This window comes from Centrocercus urophasianus, unplaced genomic scaffold, assembly GCF_019232065.1.
Source record: "Centrocercus urophasianus isolate 14NV4802_14NV808 unplaced genomic scaffold, USGS_Curo_1.0 seq_11, whole genome shotgun sequence".
Lineage (NCBI taxonomy): Eukaryota > Metazoa > Chordata > Aves > Galliformes > Phasianidae > Centrocercus > Centrocercus urophasianus.
In genome coordinates, this window is record NW_024884253.1 from 88544188 (window position 1) to 88569818 (window position 25631).

The window sequence follows — 25631 nt, forward strand, 5'->3', positions numbered from 1 at the left end:
AGGCATGTTTCAAACTCCTGCTGGAGAAAAACACCTTTTTTTTTTAAGGTCTCCTACTGAAATCTTGGAAATGCAGCTTCTTGAAGTTATTCGAGCAGCAAATTAGAAAGTCACTGCCGCTTTTTGCTTGTGACCCGGCAGAGAAGTAGCCTGTCACCTGCTGCTCCTGGCTCTGAGGCTGGCAGCTGAACTGAAAGACACAGTCCATAGCACCTCTGTGAGAGCTGAGGCTGAGATCTGCTATTCTGTTTCTACCATTCTGACAATGCCTGTATTGGAGACAGGGAAGAGATGTGGAGGAGTTAATGAAAGCATCAGAGCCTCCAGCCTCCTCCACAAAGAGCTACACACATTAAAGGAATGGCAGCAGATCCTCCTGCTTGATCTAGGATCGTGGGAGAGGCCCACCCAGCAAATCTTCTGTGGAAAAATAAATAAAAAGCTGTAGGGAAGTAGCTTTGTTTGCATTTTCCTACACCGTAAATTAAAACTGTTCCTGCTCGCCAAGATGTCATCAATGGTATAAAATAGATCTGTCTGAGTTAGTGATGGTGTAGTGATGTTGTAAACCTGAAAGCCTGGCCTCTCCCACCTGAATCATTAGCAGAGAAAAGTACATCTGTAGCAGCGAGAACATTTTCTCAGCACTACGTACCTCCTGTAACTGCCCACCTGGTTCATGCTCCTCTTTCCTGCAGCTGCCACATCCTCCCTTCCCACAGTGCAGAGCTTCACTGCTCTCAGGTGGAAGAGCTATTCTGAGGGCTTGCTTCCCAGCATCAGGTGGTAGCATGAAGAAATGGCAGAGTGATGAGAGATGGAAGAGCAAGGGGGTTGTGGCACTGCTATGCCCGTGTGGCTGGGATTGACTCAGCATGGGTGAAGGCAACAGAAGTGGTTGGGCCCTGTGGCAGGCACAGTCCCTGAGCTTGCTTCTGAGTGCTACTGCGCTGTGAGCTCTGTGCCATGGCTCACTGCAAAGGGCATAGATGCCTGGGCTGACTGGCTGTAGTGATGGTGTGGCAGGCACACTGAGGTCAGTCAGGAGGCGTGAGGAGAGGAAACTTTAAAACCTCTCTGCCTGCCTGGGACGCATTCTGCATGCAGCAGCAAGCTCCCTTTGCATGGCATGGCAGTATGAGCCAGGAGCTCTGGCTTGTCTGTTACCTGCCAGTTTTTGCCAGGCATTGGAGCAGATGTATTCAATTCAATTATTTCCCTGCTACTCAGTGCACCCCTCATCTGCCAGGCTGTTGGGCTCACTGAGCTTGCTCATCCTGGGCTTTTCTGCAGCCAGGTCTTGAAGACCCTTGTAGTCTGAAGATGAAAAGTTAGCCAGGTGAGCCAAAATGGCAGGTATGGAGCTCATTTTGTGTCAGCTCAAAGACACCCTCTACTTGGCAGCATCTGTTGTATTCTTGTTTTTCACAGAGTTTAGGCTGGCCTCACCTTAAATATGAGCAGCACACAGAGGCTTCGTGCTTTGGAGCAGAGGGCTGCTGATGACAGAGGAGTGGGATGCATGTGGCTCACTCGTGTGCTGTCTGCTCTCCCAAGGCAGACTGGGCTTTGCACTGGCATAAAACCTATGTGGCCTCTTCAGAGCAACATTATTGAGGGTAGGCACTACTGCTTTGACATGCAGTAGAAATAACTCTCGTTGGCATCACAGTTGTCACTGTAACACGAATGAGGCTCGAGTCAGGCCAAGTAGCTTCAGTGAGATTTCTGTGCAATTGTAAGAAGAATTTGCACACATGGTGAGCATCAAGTTATGTACACGTTATCTGTCTCCATTCTGTTCCAGTTTTATTGGCAGAAAAATCCGTGAGAGGAAGTGTCCTACACATCCTCCACACGTGGACCAACCCAGGAAGCTTAGGGGTGGATAATCTATGCTCTTTTCCACATGCAAAACCCCCTTACAATTGCTATCCTCAGTACTGCAGATAAACATTGACTGTGTTGTTTTGTGGGTTTTTTTTTTGCCAAACTCCGTGACAGAATTTATGCAAAGATTTCTGTGGACATAGCAAGAGTGCACTAAAGTTCACCTCATCTAGAATGCCTCAGGTCCTCCGGGATAATGAGACATTTTCTGAGTGCACCTTTTTATTGTACCAATATTACATTACAGAAAAAATGGAAGGGGGAAACTTAACACATAGCACCTGTCACAAGTTCTTTCCTTGAATTAGGCTCTCCTGCTTATAAAAATTTAATTGATTCCTAGCAGTTTATGTCCGTGGTGCTCAGTGGGCGTTTTCTGTTCTCTTGCCAGCTCCATGGTTACTTAGAAAGCGAGCCCCTGACGCTACAGCTGTTCATTGGGACTGCAGACGACCGCCTGCTGCGACCCCATGCTTTCTACCAGGTTCATCGAATCACTGGGAAGACTGTTTCCACCACCAGCCACGAAACAATACTTTCCAACACCAAAGTCTTGGAAATCCCACTTCTTCCAGAGAACAACATGAGAGCAACGTAAGACCTAGATACTATGCCTGACTGCTTAGCAGTTTCCTCTTGTTTCCCACTTCATTTCTTCTGTTCTGTGATTTTTTTTCCTTGGTTTTTTTTTTCCTTGTTTTCCTTATTCTGTCCTTTTTTTTTTTTTAACTCCACTCAGTAGTAGTAAGTTTTCACAACTTCACTAGCACAAACTGCCTCTCATCAGCTTAACAACAAAATGAACTTTGCAAATATTTATGACAACTGATTGCTTTCATTCTAGAGTTTCAGCCGATGTGCTTATTTGCCATTTAAAATAAGTGTCTCGGTTACCAAGCTCTAAATATCTCCTACCTCAGCTCCTGCATTTAGTTTCTAAATATGACACCTCTTACTCCTGTATGTGCTAGCACAAGGAACAGGGCCTATTAAAATTTATCTTTGGATGTCAATGGAACCTCTTCTAGAGGACATTTCCAAGTAACCTAGCCTTTTTCATGACAAACAAAGCCATTCTTAGTTCTTAGGTAATAAAAATCCGCATTTGTTCAGAAGCAAAAGTTTTAGAGAAGGAGTTAAAGCTTACAGAATGCAGTTACTAAACTGGAATGAGTTTCCCATGCAGGAAAGAAAGCATCCACACCTTAGAATTTCTGATTTAATAGGAATCTGAGTGTTAGTGGTAAATTTCATTACAGGATTGTGCATAAGGCATCCAGTATCAAGCTGTGTATGTGACATAAGCAAGACCCTCAGTATGATTTAATCCGCTCCCTTCTTCATCCCTCATTCAATGATGCTAACCCTTCTCCAAATCACCTGCCTTGGGAGGATTTTGTATGTGCATCTACTGATGTATTAATGTGTACATATATGTATACATGGATGTGTGCACGTTTGTGTGCATTTATAGGGAGACAGAAAGGACAAGCAAATAAACAGACAAAAAGAAAGCAGGCCCCACCACAACAAAGACTATGGGAAATCCCAGGGTACCTTCAAAAACCATGATTCTACTCCTGGTTATTCATACACTGTTTTCTGCACCTTAATGAAGTGAAAAACAGACACTTGAAGCCCTCTTGTATGTAGCAGTTATTAGAAGCTGGTTTGCAATGTCATCTGCAACATGTGCCGGAGTGCATCATGTAAATAGAAGAACTAGAATGTGGTTAACTGCACTGCCAGCTGGGATTAGGATCATCACTCAAGATATGAGGACCTCAGTCACTTCATTGTGTTAAGTTGTGATGAGCATGCAAAATCAGCGGCCCCATTTTCTGTCATTGGAAGCTGGCACAATTCCGTTGAGGTTATTGAAATGTCACCGCTTAGTACACAGAGAATATTTCTTGGTCCTTCTGTTATCCAGTTTGAATGATATTTTTTGCCATATGGGAATATTAATACTGTTTCTTTCCCTGTAGAATAAAGGTAGTCACACAGTTTTGGAACCAAACTGAGTATTTTCATGACACAAATGCCAGATCATAGTAGAGTTCTCCCAAGAACCACAAACAATGCTTTGGCTTATATAAGCCTTCTATGTCAATGCTCTAAAATGTCATGTAGGCTAACAATGAAATGAAATTTAGAGCCAAGGACTTTTCTCACAAACACTTTGTGTGTTTGGCTTTCGTATAATGAAGCAATGAAGCTTATCAGCATATTTTAACTTTGCACGTATAACTACTACTATCGATTTCAAATGTTAATTTCTATGACTTTACAACCTGATTTGTGCTCCTCTGTATCTTACAGAGGCTGAACAAATTGTTGAGGGTTTTTTTTGTTTTACAACTCTTGCTATTGAGGAGGCAATAGTGAGATGCACATCATTTCTTCTCTGTCATATGGATTATTGCATAAAATTTTGACATGCGTACAAATATTTCTTAATTCTTATGACTTCCTCTGCTAATATGCTTTGTTAAAAAGCATTAATATGTTCATTAGTTTCTTTGATCATACCAGCAAAGGTATTTTTGTTACTCTGAAATCTATACTTCAAAAAAAAATGCAGGTCAAAACCAGGCTGCCATAGTTTTTGTTTGCAGTTTGCTTCAGAACTGAGCTTCAAAGGTCTGGAGGAGGAATTAAACTCTTTAATTCAAAATAAAATTAAACTATATGTATTTAGTATAATAAAATGCATGCCAGAGACCAGTACCCAGAATAAACTGCAATGCAGACTTTGTAGTCTTAACCAAAGCAGAGGTATTTTTGCAGTGGGTTTTTGAGCACGTATGTTTATTTATCTTTTGTTCTGTGAACTTTCTCTGTCGGAATTTGCTTTGACAGAAATTCTGACTCATTCACAAGAAAACCAAAATTGAAAAATAGGAGTGAGGGAGGTCAGAAATAGCAGGAGTTCTTTCTGGACAAACAGCACATTTTTCTCTAATGTAGAGGGGAAACCTTGAGTTTATTTTTTTCTTGCAAAGCTTCAGCTCACTTCAGCTTACGACTCTTAGAAATTCACTGATAGAAGCACACTGACAGTGGGACTGACTTTGTGAGAACTGTGCTCAATAATGAGTATTGTCAGGACTTTGCTCTAGAATAAAAATCATGGAATATTTTTATCCGAATTAGCCATAACATGTGAGATTGTTAGTATACCTGCATTCTAAGTTAGTAGCACAGTGTGCAGGTAATGACCTGTCCTCTGGACTCCTTTAGTCCATTTCTTTGCACTTAGCTGGTCTGTAAGCTCCATCCTTTCAGGATGTGTGGGGTGGGAGGATCTTTTACATTTTCTCCCTCTGGCAATCGAAGTAACGTCCTAGGTTTGTGTGCTCAACTTCAGCTGCTGTATGTTACTACCAATAGCCTGAACTGAGCTACTTGTGGATGAAGGCTACTGCGTTTAGCTTGGTTCTGAGGCTTTGTATGGCACGGAAGATGTACAGGAGAGAGGGAAGAAACTGCACTCTTGTGTCAATTCTGCTTGAAATGAATTGAATTGCTCTGTGTTCCCTTTTGGGTAGCATTGACTGTGCTGGAATATTAAAGCTCAGAAACTCTGACATTGAGCTGCGGAAGGGAGAAACAGACATTGGGCGGAAGAACACTCGTGTGCGACTGGTCTTCCGAGTTCACATCCCACAGTCCAACGGGAGGACCCTCTCTTTGCAAGTAGCTTCCAACCCTATCGAGTGCTGTAAGTAGCAACAGATGTCTTTCTCTTGCTAGCTCTTGTGTCACTGAACATGTGGTGTTTGTCCATCAATGTGCTAAACACTTGTTCACACCTGTCCAGCCAGTGAACCTTGCTCTGTTTTGCAAAAATGCGTGGTTTGTAGTGATGGCAAAATACTGTTGCTGTAGAAAAAAAAAGTGTAGCTTTGTGCCTTTTTCCCTTTATAAGGAAGAACGCACTTAGAACAAAAATAGAGTACTGCTAAGCTAACAGTAGGCCTAAAATTGGCAAGACTTGGGTTTCTTTGGTGACTTCTTATCATACAGGTGACAACTGTGATAGTTTTGGAAAGCAGTTATCGTGTCCTAGTCACTCTCTCTCCCCAGCATAAAGCAAAAATCAGCAAACAGGACCTGAACACTTTGATGAAGGGCTAGCAATACACTAGAGGTGACACCCTGGCTCCAGTTGCTTGGCATTGGTATTTTTCTAGGGATTGTTATTGGAAAACTCCAGGAAAGAGCATCCCTGCATTCCTCTTGCAAAAGCAGTGTCATCAGTGACAGACTTTAAGACCAGTGATAGAACTACATCCATTTTTGCAGGGCAGCACTGCTGCCATTCTGGTAGTCTGAGTCTACAAGAGAAGCAAGCTTTGTAGGAAAGAGCAGTGCTGTTATACCAGTAGTTTATAGCCTTCTTCCTTCATAGCCATCCATTTAAATAAACAAACAAGTGGTGGTGGTGGGAAGGAAGTTATATTAAGATATCCCAATGTTATTATGAAGAGTAGCAGAGCCTCCATACCTATAATAAGTAGACTGACATAAAGCCATATGTGTGAGATGAAGAATTTCCCCCGTTTCTTTTTTGAAAACGCTCTAATAATTAATAAACATCAAGAAAAAAAGGAAGAAGGAAAAAAAAGGAGCCATGGTTTTATCCTGCTCCTTGCTATAGCTGATGAGACATTTTCTGTTGCTGTGTAGCATGATAAGGCCACAGTTTTAATGCATCCTGAAGAGTCCATACAATATGCCAAGTTCAAGAGGCCACTAAATATGAAGCCACTTGGATTTGTATCCGTGACTTGCAATTTTAAGTACTGTGTAATGAGCAAAAGCGTGGTACATGCCTCCTCAAAGTAATGGAAAACAGGAGGGAAAAAAGAGTGCTAGTGTTATTTCCAGTGCAGAATGTGGAATAAGCTGGTGCCAAAAACTTCATGCATCTCTTAGTGCATGTGACACCAGGAGTAACCATGTAATCTGGATAAAATGTCACATCATCCCTTGAAGTTCAGCCATGCTCACTCCATGTCGCAGTTCAGATGATAAAATATTTGCCACGAGAATATAGTTTCTGTTTGCATGAGTCCACGGGTGCTTTGGCACTCAGGTGTTGGTGGAAATATGCTTTCTAAACTGTGAACTTTTGCTGGATCGTGAGGCTCATAGCTAATGATAAAAGTCAGCTATGGCTGTTGTGACAGAAATGCAGTTTGGATGTGGATGGTCTTGTTCTCATGTATGCCTTGTAAATGAATGGCATATATGCGAGCAACTATTATTTGGTCTCTCGGAGAAGATACTCTACATAAACAAATTTCTCTAAAAATACTCTTTTTGGCACAGTACAGATCAAGCTGAGTCTTCAACTTAAACATCTTGGGGTTTTTTTTGTGAGCTTTTTGAATCTGTGCCACTGTATTGGATAAGAGTATTGTTTATGATGAACGCGCTTAGAAACCGTGCTTCCTACAAATCTTCTGGCTGTTCTTGTTTTTATGTCAAACTCATCTTATGAGAGTAAGGATTGCAAGCATTAGGTCCCTTGCTAATGTAATATTTATTTCTTTTTGTGTGTTTGTGGTTGCTTTTTTTTTTTTTTTTTTTCCATTTATACACCTCTCCAGCTCAGAGATCTGCCCAAGAACTGCCTCTGGTGGAGAAGCAAAGTACTGACAGCTTTCCTGTTACTGGAGGGAAAAAGATGGTTCTGACTGGCCATAACTTTCTGCAAGACTCGAAAGTCATCTTTTTGGAGAAAGCACCAGGTATGTCTTTTCAATTCAGACTCATGTCTGCCTTCTTCCCCCTGTCACAAAATCCTGGCCAAATGGTGATAGCATCATCCCCATAATCACATTTTCCTCTGTGCATAGTATGTTTTCCACATTTCTGGGTTAAGCTGTGAGAGAGGTCTGTGTCGAGGCCTCATGCTGCAGCAGCTGTAGACACAGGCAGGCAGCAGTGAGGCTGTTTCTGCAGCAGTGCAACAGTGGAAGAGCACTGGAGGCCCTCAGTGGCATTCCTTGTAATGCCTGCGTGGTGGAGTGGGAGCAGGGCTGTGAGTCAAAGTCAGGCTCTGAAATGAGATAGTTAAGGATAGCTTGGAGTCTTGTTTTGGAAAGGGTTTCCGTGGCACTGGCTCAAGCCATGGATTCCTCAGCTGCCGGCTGAACCCCCCCCTGCACTTTCAAGCATCTTGGGCACTCCTCAGGCCAGCCCTGCTGGTGTCAGCAGAGCAGTAGGAAGGGGAGCCCCGGTGGGGAGAGGGCTGAGGAGGCACGAGACCTTCCCCCCACACCACTATAGCACCTGCAGGCTCCCAGGGGACAAGTGTGGGGCTTTCCTGAAGGTTCCCATCATGCTTTAAGTCACCGAAAGTAAGCATCAGGCTGAGGCAGAGCAATCCTGAGCCCTTCCTGCAGTCCCAGGTGCCACACTGCACTCAGGGCATGAGCAGGATGCCCTTTTGGCTTCTTCAGAAAGTTTGGATTAAAAAAAAAAGGGCAGTATTGCAGCATAAAAATCTGAGTATAGAGGGATGAGATAGAAGAGTGGTTCTGTGTACTTTATATTTAAACCTCATTCCCTGCACAGAATTGGGTTAGTGTGACATTTCAGGAGCTAAGTCCCGGATATTTCTCATGACAGGAAGGAAAACGTGTTAAACTGTGCTTTCTTTCCTATTTATTTTCTGTCCTCATCTTTTACTGACTGCGAAAAATTTCTGAACTATCCTGTACCAAAGAACTATAATGGGAATGCTCCTTGCTCACTAGCAGGTACCACAGGGTGGATTTGGACAAAGCAGGATGCTCACTATATTGACTTAAATTACGAAAGTACAAAACAAGGCCAGCGTTGCTCTGTCTAGCCAGATATCTCCCTCAAGCAAAAGGAATTGGAGGCTGCACAAAGGCAGCTTATAAAGACAGCACAGAGATCAAGAAAAAATTATATATGCCACATTTTTGAAAAATCATGAGAAATGAAGGAGTCTACAGTTGCACACTGAGTCTGCTGGTGAGGAATTAAATGATCTAAAGGCCTGTCACTCTGGAAAACCCTGCTTGGGTGTATGGATTGGTAGGATGGACCCATGCAGGAGTGTCTCCTCTACTTGAAGACATCACCAGAGGTCCCCCTGCTCTCTACTCCTGGGTGCAAAGCGGATGGAAACGCTGTAGGAGTCAGTCAGTGAGCTGTTGCCATTGAAGAGTAATCAGTATGATTAAGTCAGTAGTAGAAGATCTGATTTGAGACAGCCTGCTTCATTTTAGTGCGATCACAGGAGATTTGGTGCGATTGCAAGGCAGTACTGCTACATGGGAGGACACTATGAGGATGAGCCTTTATGGTTTAAAAGCATCTCCTGGAACACCTAGCCTGCATTAATCTCTAAGCTGCCCAGCTGCTGATTCGTAAGGCAATTGTGTCACTAGGAATGGCTCACAAAAAAAGAATTTTGCCAGCAAATCCAGGGCAATTTCTATGGACTCTGAGTTGTGTGCTACTTTGTGTAACACAGCTTGATGCATTTAAAACAAGCAAGTCCAGTGCATCACTGTCCTAGTGACAGATTGTTCCAGCTCATTTTTTGAGCAAGGTCATTGTGTATAATATGAAATGAAAATGCATTCCCAGCCTTTACTTTCGAAAATCAGCAAGCAGTGTTTCCCTCTCAGCTATTGCATGTATATAAAAGTAGGTCAAGAGAAGGAACACCAGCACAGTTTCTTCTTCTCTTAGAAAGTTAGTTATGAACTTCTGTGATTAGCTGGAGACATTCATTAGTTTTGCCACTGTTGCTGTTTTTGTTTTTGAATGTTAATCACGTTCCTAGTGAGTAACAGCCAAATACAGCTATTACAAAGTAACAGATCACAGGAATAATTGCACTCTATAAAGGGAAAATATCCTTTATTTGAAATTTAAACACTATACTACATGAGTTCATGTTTTCAGTCTTTATTCAGGCAGAGTCCCCAAGCCAGGAGGCAGCCTCTGTGTGCTTGTCTAATTTATGCTAGTCTGCATACTTAATTGGTTAACGCAGAGAGTTTGAGAACACGTTGTGTTTGGCTTCTGTGGTTTTTTTCCTTCTGTCTGAATAATTTCTTTAAGTCTGCTGAGTGCATTGTGGTATGCTGAATGTTTTTCCAAGCATGAGTCCCAAGCTCTCCGTCTTCAGGCTAGCCCTCAGCTGTTGTAATCTCTGGAGGAATGGCATTATCCTGGCCTCCTTGCGTAGGGAGTCTGTCTTAACTGTGACTCATACAAGAGGGAATCCCTGAAGAATGATCAAATCAATCTTTGAGCCGGGGAGGCAGGACGTGGTATTTTCAGGTTAACCCTTCACTGGCTTCTTTTCAGCCAAGGAGTGCATGAACAGGAGCAAAAGATTCTTTGCAGCAGTGCAACACAGAGGAGAAACTAGTCAGCTGCAGGGTGAAGGTTTGCTGAAAGGACTGTGAAGGCAGGGCTGTGAGGACCCCATCTGCAAGAGCCCCTTGTGATACGGCGTGGTGCTGAGGCAGAGGGCACCCCTTTGGATAAACAATGGGCCTTTTCAGAAGCAGACTGAAGTTAGCTCAAGCTTGCTGCAGGACCTGAAAAAAATTCTCACATGTTAAAATGAGACTTTATTTCACAGGATTTTGTTCAGTGATTTATTGCTTGCACATCAGACCATGTTTTCCAATGATGAGCGATGGCATAAAGCAACCATCCCAGAAACGTAGGGATAGTTAAGATGTAAGTGCTGAATGAACTTTGAGAAATTTGCTCTTTTAAATTCAGCATTTGAATTTAGCATGACAGAAGGATCTCACAATATACTTCTCTCTTGCAAATTGACTAATAATTACCTTCTTTCAGTTTCTGTCCTTATAGTCATGGGTTTCTCTTCCTAATTTTCAAGTGTCTTGTGAGTCTGTGCATCACGCTTGTTGGGTGCTAGATTTAGGACACAGCAAAAATCTGTTTTCTATCTGAAATATGAATATAGATGTCTGCAGCACCCTAGAAACAAGGACACTTGATGCTGGTGTTCACTGTGGAGGCAAGGTGTGCATTTTGGTTATGAAAGTGGATGAAGTGAAGTTGATGTTAGCTATGCAAGGAGGTGTTTGAACTAAGATCAGCAAAATGCTTTCTTCCTAACACACTCATCTGGAAAAGCTTAGATTGTGATCTGGATCTATATTAAAAGACAATGATTTATTGACTTACCTGTGTTAATCTTTTTACGTAGTTTCTAGGTTGTGTGAATGTACCAGGCAGCAAAAACCTTCAGGGAACTTAAGAAAATGCAGAGATGTTTGAAGAGTTTTTAAAGACTATATATCTGGCAGTTACCTTCCTTTTTTTGTTTTCTCTTATAACAGTGTCTACAAACATTATCTACAAAGCCATTTTTGAAAGGTAACAAGAGTTACCTTTATGAGAACATAAAAAAGCACAAAGAACCTAACAGAAACAACCGGACTTCTGTCTCCTTGTGTATCAGCGTACGATTAGTGATGTTTAAGTCTCTCTGTAACTCAGTTCATGAAAATGTTTATTGTAATTGACAAATGAAAATTTACTAATGAGACACAAACCAAGTAGTATTGCGAGCACCATAGCACAGTGAAGACAGAGGTGTATCTTCTTGGCACATATCCATGTCCTTGCTTCTAGGATATTGTAGAGTTGCACAAGGTGTTTTGGGTTTTGGAAAGTCTTGCACTATGATCCGAAGGAGTTAACTTATCCAGTTAGGCCAAAAATCTCTCCTTGCTCCTGTAGCTAGAATACTTTTGGCACTAGAGCTAGCTCAAGTATTTCTGGACTTCCTTGATTTGTCCAAGTCGAGACATACTTCAGAGATCAGGCTAAAATGACTGAAATCCTCATTATTAACAGGTTTTGATATATAGGAAGAACTTTGATATTTATTTAGTGTATTATTACTGGTTGTCATTCAATTGAGTCTCCACTCTTTAAGTTAGAGCACCAAACTCACTTACTCGGTTTTGTGCTTAGTGACCAGAGCTCAAGGCAAGAGTTTTAAAGAACAGAAAGGCAGAAATGTAACACCCAGCTTCATCACAGGATTAGATTTTCAGATAACACTGACTTTGAAATTCTGATTCTGTGCTGTTAAATTTGACGGCCTTTTTGTCCTTTATGTATGCAACCCTGAAGATGCACCACTGTCTTTAGTGGGCATAATAAAGTTCACTATTTGTAGCACTACATCTCTTAGAAACTCCAGGCTTATGGATTTCTGTGGCTTTGAACATGTTGCTGATTATTCTGCCTTCAAATCAACAATGATCCTAGCACCTGTAACCTAATTACATAACATCCCCAGCTATTGTGCTTGAAGCATTTGAAACTCAAGTTCATGGAAGATGGAGAAGTAAACACCACCTAAGCAACATTTCCTCCAATTATTTTCTCCTGTTTATGGGCATTTTCAAAGAGTTAAACAGTTTCTCAGATTTAGCTTCAAACTGTTCATTGTAGTGTCATTTTTATTATGTTAAATGAATTTTTCTGTCAAAACTGTTTGTCTTTGCTGCTGGAACAGGTTGCGCTCTTAGATCATTAAGACACTGATGTAGCATGATAATAGCTATGCTGGAGCAGATGAGAGATAGCTGGGTGAGATCACCAAATTTTTGGCTTATATGCCAAAGAAAATCTCTCTTTTCTGTAACTATTTCAAATAGGAAAACCTGAAGCTTCCTTTATGTTGAAAGAGTGGTCAAGTTTGGTCAGCCAAATGTTTGCACAGAGAAAATGCAATATGGAAAAGAAGAAAGCTGGATGAATTTAAGTGTCCACTGAAGCATGTAGCAGGCTTTTTGTTCCTCTTGATTTTCACCATCTGTAGCAAAGATTGTAATCAGTCAGTTGCTGCTTTAGGGTGCAAATGTCAGTTCAAAGTCTCGGAAGGATGCTGAGAAATTCAGTTCTAGTTCCTGTACACTGTGGGAGAAAAAGTCACTTCACTGCATGGTAGGCACTCAAGTGCAGTATTTTAAGTTCCAAAGAACTTACGGAAAGTTCTGGAAAATTGTATGTTCCAAAACACTTGAGTAGCATGTGGATGGAACGGATGCGTTGGGGAAGCATGTGGGCTTTGGGGTTTGACTCAGCTGTACTCTGGAGCTCAGGGCTTGGAGTCTGTTTTGACGTGATGTGATGTGATGGGGAGACGGGTGACCTGAGTCTTGGCAGAATTCCATTTGGTAAAAGATCTTACATTCTCAGCAATCTTTCCATTGCTCTTTCCATTGCCAGTAGCAGTCACAGTTTAGGGGGCAACTGGCCAAAAAGGGGTCAAGTTTCCCACTGGTAATCATATTGTAGCTCACATAATAAATAAGCAAGTGACAAAACTCCCTTTCCCCTCTAGTCAGATGGACAGATAATACATAATTTGGTCTCTATCTATCTGTTTTTCCAAGTTCGGGACACATGTTCCAGTTGGCAGTGAGCAGTTATGCTCTGACTCATGTGCAGCGAGGTTAAAAATTCTGGAAACTAGATAAACTGGAAATTTCAAAGGCATACGAGTTGGAAGCGTGGAGTTCATGTGAAGGTCACTTGAACCTGCTTCCTGGAGATGTATTGATAGCTGAAGGGGTTTCTGGCCGTTGCTCAGAAACAGATATCCTTGAGTGAGTAGTATCATCAAATGGCAGAGTCATTTGGTGGTGGAACCCTTTCACGCGCACGCAGACGCCATGATGTAGCTTGTAGGAAATGTCAGCACGTTTCAGTTTTTCCTGGCTGTTTAGCACAGGGAATGGCAAAGATAGAGTGGGACAGCAGCCATATGCATGAGATGGTATCAGCGGCAGCAAGCCTCATCCTGGGAGTTGCTCTTGCAGTTAAGAACACGATGAATCAATCAGGGATACTTATTGTGCACAACAGAGAAACAAGGAATAAGCATCCAGTCTCCAGTTCAAAGTAGTTTGTCTGAGCAATTCTGTGAATTTTCAATTATTACAGAAACTATGGATGGTTGAAGTTTATTCTTTTGTGCCGTTGCCAAACTGAGTGGCTTCAAGCTGCATCTGTTCAATCAAAGCTTTGTCTATGAGCATTTATAACTAGCACAAGATTTCAGCGAGTCATTAATGTTCCAGCAGTACCCTCCAAATATACAGAAGTTCACAGCCCTTCAAGTCCACAGTCTAATGAAGCAATCAGTGCCCAAAGATAGGAGAGAAAAGGGGTGTTTACCTTGGCTGGCTGCCAGGCTCCCACTGTGCTGCTCCCTCCCTCCTCTTCCTCAGCAGGACTGGGAGAAAACATGACAAACATCTTGGGTCAAGATAAACACAGCGAAATCACCCATATTCAACTTCTCTGCTGGCTCTTCTTACCTCTTTCCCACCTAAGCAGCTCAGAGGGATGTGGAATGAGAGTTGCTGTCAAGACATAATGCTTCATCTCTTCTGCTCCTTCCTCCTTACACTTCCCTTTCCTCCAGCATAGGGTCCCTCTCACAGAAGACAGTCCTTCATGAACTGCTCCGGGACTTGTCATGAACTGCAGTTCTTCAAGATGGTTCCTTTCTACAGGGTACAGTCCTTCGAGAAAAGACTGCTCCAGCATGGGCACTTCCTTTCACAGGCTGAAGCTCTTGCCAGGAGCCTGAGTCTGCATGAGCTCTCCTTGGGCTTGCAGCTTCCTTCAGGGTAAATCCATAGCCTGTGTTGCGAGCATCTGCTCTGCCATCATTTTCCCTGGGCTGCAATAGGACAAGCTGCTTCAGCGTGGTATTCTCCATGGACAGCAGGGAAATCTCTGATCTGGCACTGGGAGCTATTCCTCCCTCTCCTTTTCTGGACCTGCTCTCTGTAGGATTATTTCTTTTGCATTTTTCTTGCTCCTCAAAGCTGCTGCACAGTGCTTTTTACCCTTTCTTAAGTATGTTATCACAGAGATGCCATCAGCATCACTGTTTGTCTCAGCTTTGACCAACATTGGGTCCACTGCAGAGCCAAGCTTGAATTGGCTGTTTCCACGCGTGGCAACCGCTGGCCTTTTCCCACAGGGGTCAACCCTGTAGTGCCCCACAGCCAACACTGGTTGTCTGCATCTTCTGCTAAAGCACAATTCATTCTCTGCTGTTACTCCCCCAGTTGGTCATTAAGTGTTGGTTCATGTCTGAAGTAGACATCACAGAAAGAAAAGGGAAGAGAAATGGAAGACGAATAGCCTGTCCTTTTAGATCTGCTGAATGAAGAAGATTACACCTTCAAGAGCAATGTGGAAGGAAGTACAATGATATTTAGAGAGAAATAATGCTAAGACATTTCCAAAGTGTGCCTTGTTGCAAGAAAGCTGATATCAAGACAAATGATCAGGGATTATTAGGTATATTAAATAACAGAATCATAGATTCACACGTAATATCATCACGACAACAAAACTGGACACTCTACACCTTGTCCCATCATCACGTTACAGCAACACAAATTCTCCACAGTTATTACACGTCTATGATTAAGCCTAGTCTTTTTGAACAGGAGAAACCAGATAAGGGACACAATGGAGACAGTGAGATAGAAAAATGAAAATGCCATTCAGAAGTGTACTGTTTGAACTCTGCTAAACAAAGTCTTGATAAGTCTTGATAACGGGGTGTCTCTGGAAAATGAGAAGCTGTGGCCACGTAGATAAAATGGAGAGCTTGTGTCTTAAAAACAAACAAGAAGGAAGAATTGAAAACATTTGGACCAAATGTCCAAATGAAACAAGATGAGAAGGATGTAGTAGTGGAAGGTAGCTTCAAATCTGATGGCCTGTACAAGTGGTGGTGTCGGCATCAAACACAGAAGAGGTAGAAAAAAATAATTGTTCTTTGAGAGAAAATGAAGAATTTGGTTGAAACTGGCTGTGAGGTTTTTTAGTTTGAAAGTCTTTGAGAAAATACAAGACAGAAGATGAAACTGAAGAAAATGGGCCAGGATTATTCTATTTACTGTTAGCTGCAGAGACCCAAGTTCTGACTCCTAGAGGTTCCCAGAGGAAATAAAATTCTGAAGACAAGGAGATAAGAGAACTGTAACCAAAGGTAGAATGCAGGATTGATGGTGGGTGGGTAGGCTTGGTTCTCTGTGCTTGCTCTAGAGAAATTTTATAGGCATGTCAAACTGCAGTTTTACTGGTAAGTTGAGTGTATTAAACCTGGAATTAGTGAGAGTTTTTAAATAAAACCCTCAGACTAAGATCAGTTTAAATAGAGGGAGGTGCCAGAGAGCACAAATTGTGTAATCAGTCCCCATTCTGCTGAAAATAGGATCTGGCAGATCATTTCAGATGGTTTTGGCTCAAAATGAGCCTTAATCAGTCTGTTTTCAGCACAGTGCCTCCTTTTAATTACCTGGACTAAAATTACTCTTGTTTTCAAAACACTTGAGCTTGGAATAATTAAGTCTGTTAGACATACTGTGGCAAAAGCAGCAAGAAGTGTGCTACTTAGGCAAAGTGATTCCCTCAACTTCTGGGGGGATAGATAGGAACCAGATAGATAGGAAGTTCATGTATGGCACAGAGACCAATGCACTGTAAGGTACAGTTTGTACTGCGTTTTTATCGCCAGGTTGCTGCATGACACTTTCATTGTAATGTAAATTGCAATTAAATTGTAGTGTAAAAAAGAGAGAAAAAGGAACTTAAAACATCACATGCATGACAGACTCACATAAGTATACATAATATTTATATATAAGTTCAAGACTGCAAAAATGTGTAGCTGGAGGAATGCACAAAATGCATATGCTGCAAATGCTTATAAGGGGACACAAACATATACAGCAGCTTTGCAATTAGGCAAGTTCTGCATGAGCCCTGCTGCACAGACTGATTCTGAATAGGGAACCAAACTATGGGATCAATGTCTGTAGTGAGACAGTAGGCTGGGAGGAGAGGTAAGAAAAATAACTGGGATCTTCCTGGCAAGGAGGAGGGAAATAAAATCCATGAAAATCAGAGTGGCTGCGTTTGCCTCTAATCCTCAGCCCAAGCACAGACCTGGCCTAACCTGCCTCATGTGGAAGTTGATTGCATCTTCGCACAAAGCTGAATGACTGTCTGAATGACAGGTCTTTACCTTAGTTTTCATCCTCTTTTCTCACTGGAGGCCCATCCTTTCCTTCTGGACATACTCACGGATCAGTAGTGTCAGAACCAGGAGTATACATCTGAGGGAAGAAGGGGTTGGCAAGCAAATTAAAACTTTACAAATCCTTCAGTGCTAAAGGAGCTGAATATGTGCTAATGTAGTTGAATACAAAGGTAGACAGACTTTGCAGAGCATTTTCCATTGCATCTGTGTCCTACCTGTTCTGAACATGTTAAAGTAATCTGGTATGTAATATAGGCACTATTGTTTAGGGTAGTCTCACAGCACATTAATCAAGGAGTGGATTCCTTTGGGAGTATAGAGTTAGTTTCACTGTCTTGCTTGCAATATATGAATGTAAATACAGATTTACAGTCCAGCCAGCGCAATCAAACTGTTGAGCTTTAGGCTGAAAGAATATAAAACGTACACTGTGGATAGGCAGTGAACTCCCAGGTGATGTCTACTCTTCTTGTATCTCAAATGAACACAGTGCTGCTAAAGGGTATAGACTGTTTTTACCCGCTGTAATAAAGAAAGATAGCTTAAATACATCAGAACTCTCCCTTTATGCCCATTTCATTGATCCAGGGTATAATTAGTTGCCAGATATGCATGTTACACGCTCCCAGGTTTCCGGGGTTGGAGTTTTGTGTCAGTTTTGTATATCGTTTTCCCTTTCTGTCATCTCTCAGCCTGTGATGAAAGTTATACTGGCAACTTGACTATTGTGAGCTTGCAAACCTCAGTTTTTGGAAACCCTTGGAAACTGATGGGCAGTGAGAAGTAGAAGACAGCACAAGATTTCTTTGAAAAAATCTTTACAGCTGTTTGACTGTGTGGCTGTTTTTGAAGAACCTATGTACTGTAGGTTGCTCTGAAAGTAATGCCTCCTATTTATTTCCATGGAGACTACAACAAAGAGCACAGTTACACTATTTGACAGAGCGGATTTTCACCTACAAAATGCTGTTTTTCAACTTAATCACCAGCACTAGCTATGCATTTTTGCCGGTGATGAGCCTGCATGGCACACTTGTAAAAATCTGTGCCAGCAGAGGTGACCCACTGTTTCACAGCTGCTATGATGGTGTCACTGCTTGGAAAGTGCCCATGCAGTCCATCTGATGGAAGTCAGATGGGAGTCAAAGCAGGTGGAAGTCAAAAGATGCCAAATCTGGATTATATGGTGGGTGTGGTAGGACAGTCCAGCTATGATTGGCAGAGTGTTCCACGGTCTTCAAACTGGTATGGAGCCTGGTGTTATGTTGCATGAGAAAGGTTGTCGTCTTCTCTGGAATGATTCTGGAAAATTGAGCCTTCAGCTTAGTCAGTGTCATGATGTAGCAGTCAGAGCCCCTTTCCAAAAGACAGTGCACATCACTTCACCTACTGATGGCTTGGACTTCTTCTTCCATGGGGAAATCACATGTCACAACTCCATGGACTGATATTTTGATTCCAGCTCACACTGGAGACACCACATCTCATCACCAGTAACGATGTGATCCAGGAAAATGTCACTTCAGTCTCATACTGGTTCAGTAGTTCCTGACAAACTCACATATGCTGTTCTTTCTGGTCCTGTGTAAGCGTTTGCAAACTTTATGATATTCCAGCACTTGACATCATTGTTTTCAATACACTGAAGTCAATATTCAGTTCTGCACAGAGTTGCCTGGTTAGTGGTTCTGGACAGCCTGGTCTGGTGGTTGGTGACCCTGTTCATGGCAGGGGGGTTGAAACTAGATAATCTTTGAGGTCCTTTTCAACCTGGGCCATTCTATGATTTGATGATTCGCACAGATGAGCTGATTGAGACACTTCTTTTCATGGTGTGACAGCTGAGCATGGCCATCTGGAACATGGGTGGTCTTTCAGGGTGCTGTCACCACTGTTGAAACACACCACCCTTCACCTCACTGTGCTCACATCCACTGTTTGATCCCCAAAAACATTCAGCAAGCATTGATGAATATCAGTGGCTGCCATTTTTTTACGCAGGGAGGAATTCAATGACACATCTTTGCTCCATGCGCATTTCCACGTCAGGCGTCATTTTGTCAGACTGCCCCTCTGCTGCCATCTGTCACCCAGCAACAAAATAGAACAGAATGTTGGCGGGAAGGTTCAGTCTCTCCTACCATACCACCAAGATCTGCCTCTGACGTTACGGGCCAACATAATAAAATAGAAGGCATTACTTTCAGAGCAGCCCTCGTACATATGTTGCAGTCTGCTAGGTTTTATGTCTGAGTTTACACTACTTTTTTCATGCTGCTTCTGTGTTAAAACAAGCTCCTACAGTGCATTTTTATGTGGAAATCTTTTAGCTGGGTGTGGTGGGGAAGCCGTTCAGTGACTCATACTGCAGGGAATTCCCTAATGAATTAGAGTATTTTTACTTCTGGAGTTTTGCGCAGTTTCCTTTAACATTGGAGTGGGCACTTGATAAGAGCAGCCTACAAAGACCCATTCATCGTTGAGCTGCTCCGTTTCAAAATTGGATGTTTGTATTTTGCAGAGCTGAAAATCCACCCCAAGTAACATGGTAGGTTCACAGCATTTCATCATTCATAATCCCAGGTGCTCTGAGTGCTGAAAAAAATGAATCATGGTGAAGTACGCCCAAAGCAGAGACTGCTATCGATACCAGCACAGCGCAGTGATGGGTCTTTAAACACGAGGCTTTCTGACAAAACTCAATGTCTTCAGCTGCCAACAGTGCTGATGGCCACCTGTGAATGAAGCACAGCTCTGTGCCAAACCCGGGTCAGGTGGGCACAGTCCAAGAGCTCTTGTGAGATGGGGCTTCATGTGCCGCACTCCTTGTGCCGCACTCCTTGTGCTGCCTCTTCAGAAGAAGAGGGATTCAGAGCTCCTCCAAGCCCATGGCATGAGTCCCTGTGGGAGTCTTGGTTTGTCAAATCAGTTGCTTTGGCCATCACAGGAGAGGGGCTCTCTGCTGGCTTTTTCCCTGTGATTCTGTGTGCAGCTGTTTTGTTTTGCCTTTCCTTCTGTAAATCAAACAAAGAAAAGAACCTAAACAAACAAGCAAGCAAACCAACTCGAAAGAATACCTTGACTTTTTAGCTATATAAAGGGAAGTCTTTCTGTTGAAAACATTGCAATATAAATCCTAAAACACCAAAACAAAGCCAGACATTTGGTTTGGAGAAGACACTTCTTATTACTTGGTAAAAGTAAATAGCAAAGTGAGAGAGAATGAAATAAGACCTTTGGAAAAGCCTTTTTCTCCCTTCTCTCTTTTCCTACTTGCCTCCTCCTCTCCTTCCTCTTCTACCTCCTTCTACCTCCCCCTTCCCCATATAACGACTGCCCATTTGGGTACAGTAATTCCAGAGAGTAAACTTTAACGGGAATGCCTGAAATGTGTCTGCTTCAGCTTTGTGTTATGTCTGTAATTTGAATTATTTGCATTTTGGAAAGGTATAAATTGCTCTGGTGTACTTTGGTTGGCCGGCAGCCAGGAGGGAGTTGCCTTGGGCTCTGAACCAGGCTGCTGCAGATGTGGCAGGCGTACAATGGAAACTTTTGTGGTTGAGCAGTCCTCACTCCTCAAGCACACTGATGGGAGACGGTATCCCGCCTGCCTCTGAGGGTCCTCAGCACACGTGGCACTGGGGGCAATGCAGTTTTCTCTGGTGGAGGCAGATTTTCCTGGTGCTTTGAGCTCCCACAAACCGTTCCAGAGCCACTATTAATTTCTCTTCTTAAAAAATTTCAGCTGAACTGTATAAACCTGCAAAACATGTTTACTGTAAGAGGTTGACGTAGTGGTCTAAGGTTTCCCTCCTGGAGCTGATCCCAGTCCGTGGGCGTTGAGATTTCCCTCTTGGTTTACCAGACGTAATATGAGGAATTGTCTTTTTTTTTTTCATCTTTTTTTTTAGTCTCTGCTTCATAACAATTTTTCCTCCATGTGTTTTTGTTAAATGAAATGTCACTAGCTGTTAATGAGTTGTCTATTCCCCAGTCCTTCTCTCTCTTCACCTTCCCTGCAGTCGTCAAGCAGCAATGATCTGCACAGTCTCAGGAGAATTTATTGGAGCAAAAACTGTATTGTTCTTAACTAGCTTCCAGAGACAAACCACGGCTCTGGATTTTTATTTTCCTAATAGTTTAGCTTACAGCATTTAAAATATTTCTGAACAAACTCTCTTTGTCATCATAAAAATTTCAAGAGCACATAAAGGCACTGCTGCATGAAGTAATTGAAAGATTAGCGATAGTTGGAGTCATTTTGAATTTTACTGAAGTATTGGCAGGAAATAAAAACCAGAAACCTGAATCAGATCATTCGTCTCTCAAAGCAGAAATTAAACACTGCAAAAAGACTGAAGTAATGTAATACATTTACGAAGGTAAATGGAACACATTAACTACTAGTCTGGACACCTTAGATTTAAGAAAGAAAAAAAAACAAACACCAACCCAACAACACAAAAACCCTTACAAAGCCAAAGTTCCTAGCCTTTGCAGAATGTGTGATAAGTGTCCATGTTGTGTCGCCTTTCCAACCGATTGATTAACTGGGTGGGGAGGAAGTGAGGGGCTGCAGGCTCTCTGTAGGGAGGGAGAGGGAGGTAGAGGAGCCCACTCCCAGCCAACAGGTATGTCATGGCTTGCGGAATATTGGTCAGGTTTTTCTACTGACAGCTTGGGGGAGGCATCTGTTGGATAAATTGTGATCACCCGTCTTCCAGAGAACTCTGCTTCAGTGCTGGCACTCTTAAAGCCTTTGCTAAGGAGATTTGAGCATAGTTTGGCTGAGCCTTTTCTTCCCAACCCAAACGTGGCAGTGCCGATTAATAGGATTCCTTTTCCAGTGTCATGGTAAAATGTAGGAAGAAACGAAGTTTAGATCTGTTAATTGTTTCCTACAGAAATACCTGCCAATCCACTGTGCTATTTGTGTTGCAGCTTTCACGTTGCACTTCTTTCCATACATTAAAAAGAATCGGTTTTGGATGTGAAAATAATCGCCAGTGCTAGTTCCTCAGCAACATTCCTTTCACAGTAGGACAGCTGTACACAAAAATACTATTTACAGACATTTGTAATAAATCAGACAGTTCTAAATGCGTCACCTCCATCCTGGCCATGAAAGTGAAGAGAGAAGAGAAAGTGCATTCACTCTTCTACCTTGCTGAGAGCTGCTTTCCAAAGGCAGGCGCACATCTGTGCGATGAAGTTCAAAGTAGCTAATATTTACATTTGTATGTCCTGATGCTGCAATAAATGCACAAAAGAGATAACATGAAGTCTGATTTTCCATTGAGTCCAGTGACATCTGACAGTGGTGGGACACGTTAAGCTGTATATGTCAATCCTGCTGAACTTAGACAGCAGTCTGCTTGTGGCCTTTTGTACACGTGTTTTTTTCTAGGTTTGCAGATGGAAACCCTACATTTTTGTTTGTTTGTTTGTTTCAAATTTCTCCGTTGCATCTTGAAGCCAGAAGGGAGAAGGAAATAACCTCCTACTGACCAAGTACTTCTGTGTCAAGCACAGAAAAAGAGACCAGATGAAACCAATTTATTCCAATAGGCAGGTACTCAGTAGAAACTGATAGTTGTGGCTTAAATTCATTTTTGCTTGAAAATATGAATGCATTGAATTAAGAGTACCCAACACACCACTCAAAACAGCTATGGCAAACTATAGGGTGGACCTCTTCAGGACCTAAATGTTGCATAGAAGCTACATCTCCCTGTGCATTGTCTTGCTGTTTGTTCCAAGCAGCAAAAATATGTCAAGCCAGACTAGGATTATAATAAAATGAAATACTGGATGGCTGAGGAGCTTTCTTAATGCTATATTTTTGTTTTGTTTAATATTAATGTTGAACACGACTGACTGCATAGATAGTGATCAAAAGAACTTACAGGTAACAGAAATTTTGTCAAAATGTTTGGGAAACTAACTTGTAGAAAAGTTTCACATACTGTTCAAATTAGTGACAGAACAACATCTCAGTGGCTTTCCCACATCACAGTATGCTGTACTGTAGATTATGGTATGCTCCTAAGAGAATGCTAAATGGGATTCTGTAGCGGGTTACCCAGATGGCTTCCTGGTTGGGCAAAGCTTGGGATATGTGTTCTGAGAGCTTTTTTTCATATATGCAATGCCCCTTCCATCAAAGAGATCTTTTGAAAAGTCCTTCTTTTTTAGGATTGGGAGAAGAAAAAAAGGACAGAACTAGATATCTTTTTCTTTTGTCTTTTAGATGGTCACCATGTGTGGGAAATGGAAGCCAAAACTGACAAAGAAATGTGCAAGCCAGTAAGTCTGCCTTAAATATTTTAACATCAAGATGAAAAACATATATTGCCTTCTCTAGCACTGTTACTAAAGAGGGATTTCCAAGGCTTTGGCAGTGTGTCTCCCCACTGAAACAGAACAAGTACTTGGGCCTCCCCTTCTGGAAATCTTTCTTTAATGGGAGCATGGAGTAAAAAGCCTTTACTGGAAGCTGTCCCAAAAGTAGAAGAGACCATTTGGAAAATATTTTTTCATTGCCCAGGATGGGCCAGCCCTGTCTGCTCATCTTCTGTCTTGCTGGGTTGGTTCTCCTCTCTGCTCCCAAAACAATTTCTGATCATTTTCCCTGGCTTTCCTATACCTTCAGCAGACGAAATCTGAGTCCTCTCACAGGAGATCAAACCCAGGGTTGGAGAACTGTGGCTCATTCAGCCGTGACTATAAATGGGAATTATGGCAACTATTTTACTTCTGTAGCAATATGCTATAGTTTGTTAGCTGTAAACCTACTGGAGACAGGCAGGCACACAATTTGAAAGACCTCATCTGAAAACAGGCCAAATGTTAAGATTACCATTCCCTTTTATTCCATCAAAGTGCAAGAGAGGTTTTGATGATCACAGCAGATTATGCTGTGCATTTGTGGAAGCTGATGCCCTAGAAGCCAAGTCTCCCCAGCCCCATGCTGGAGCACTTGTTTTATGACAGTGGAAGATCATCTGCATGATCTTCAGAGCTCCCTGGTGTAGAACAAGATGTTCTTGAAAGATCTCCCAGAAATTAGCATGCTTAAAACTTCCCAAGGTATTAGTTAAAAAAACACCAAATACATTTCATTTTGAAAAATGTAAATACTCGTATATTTACAAGTATATTTACAAGAATAATTGTATCCCTGTCCTAATTCTCCGTTCAAAGGAAGCAGGATATACTAAGGACAGCCTGCTATGCCAGCTGAGTGGTGGTTCTTTCTACTGCCTTATTAGAGACCATAGCTTGATTTTGGGCCCAAATTTTTGTGTAAAGGAAAGAGCTGATGGCTAGTGAACCTGTAAAGACCTGAGCCATGCTACTATTCCATTTTTCCAATTATAAAACCCTTTTGTTTGGGTCATGTTTTGTTCAAGTGATTTTGAACTGCTTGACCTCACCTGTGCCCCCTTAGTGTGCAGATCAGTCTAAAGCCAAGTCCTTCACAGCATCTCACCCCCACATCAAGGGTGCCTGTCCTGCCCACCAGTGCTGGGTGCTTATGCTGGATGGCTCAGAGCTGGAAGGCACTGTAGCCATTGTCTGCAAAAGGACACTGTGGGCAGCAGGAGGCAATCCCTGTGCATGAAACCCACCAGTTCCACGGGGAGAGTGCACTTCTCCTTGGGAGACCAGTCTTCTCAGATTTAATATATAAATACTATTGTACAGTTCATCTGCCTTGGTCATGCCCTGACTTTCTGATTTATTTGTATTTGCAGAATTCACTGGTGGTTGAGATACCACCTTTCCGCAATCAGAGAATTACCAGCCCTGTTCAGGTCAACTTCTATGTCTGCAATGGAAAGAGAAAGAGAAGCCAGTACCAGCTTTTCACCTATCTTCCTGCTAATGGTAATAAAATATGTTCCTTATTATCTATTAGTAAAAATAAGAGATAACAAGGGTTGCTTAGAAAAATACATGGCACTGATAATTCTTTAGTATCCTGAGTAACTTGCAGGCATACGTGACATTAAGAGTGAGGAAGAGACCACAAGGGTTGCCTTTCTCTCTACTGCCTGCCCAAGAGGCCTCTGCAGATTATTTTATTTTTTATTGGTATAAGAAGGAATCTACTGCTTTTTGGAGCTAACAAACTCCTGCACAAACTGACGTGTACCCACAAATCATGAACCTGCTGAGTTTTCTGCTGGGATGCTGACACCCTTCAGTCTGACTTTTGGCCCCAGATGGTACATCATTGGATTTGAGTACTAGATCTGAATTTGCGTCACACCATCATAGTGTGTTGGGCTCAGCTGGAGGTGGTGTGGGGATTCCTCATCAAGTCATTTTTTACACTGCTGTCTCTCTCAGGGTAGAAGTAGTGCTACGCACTGGTCCCACCCTAGGGCAGCAATGAAAAGTGTAGTGTGTATGGAGATCAGAGTGCTTTATAAAAATGCTTCATGCAGAAATGTTTAGAAACAAGTATGCCAATTTATTTTTGGAAGATTTTATTGGTAACTACAAAGTGACAATAAAATATTCATGCTAGCTGAATTCTAAGTAGGCTTGTATTACAGCAAATTTAGATTATTTCTTTTAATTTGAAATGGTTCTTATCTGAGAGCAC

General features: G+C 42.2%; 1 protein-coding gene across 5 annotated transcripts in view; it reads left to right on the forward strand.

Annotated features, from left to right (window-relative positions):
• NFATC1 (nuclear factor of activated T cells 1) overlaps positions 1 to 25631 on the forward strand; it is a 111329-nt gene that overhangs the window by 38684 nt on the left and 47014 nt on the right. For all 5 annotated transcript variants that reach the window (XM_042840056.1, XM_042840057.1, XM_042840059.1 and 2 more), the window contains exons 4-8: positions 2282 to 2484; positions 5442 to 5614; positions 7509 to 7649; positions 23268 to 23323; positions 24775 to 24907. In XM_042840056.1, coding sequence (XP_042695990.1) covers positions 2282 to 2484; positions 5442 to 5614; positions 7509 to 7649; positions 23268 to 23323; positions 24775 to 24907 — 706 coding nt within the window. The remainder of the gene's footprint in view (positions 1 to 2281; positions 2485 to 5441; positions 5615 to 7508; positions 7650 to 23267; positions 23324 to 24774; positions 24908 to 25631) is intronic.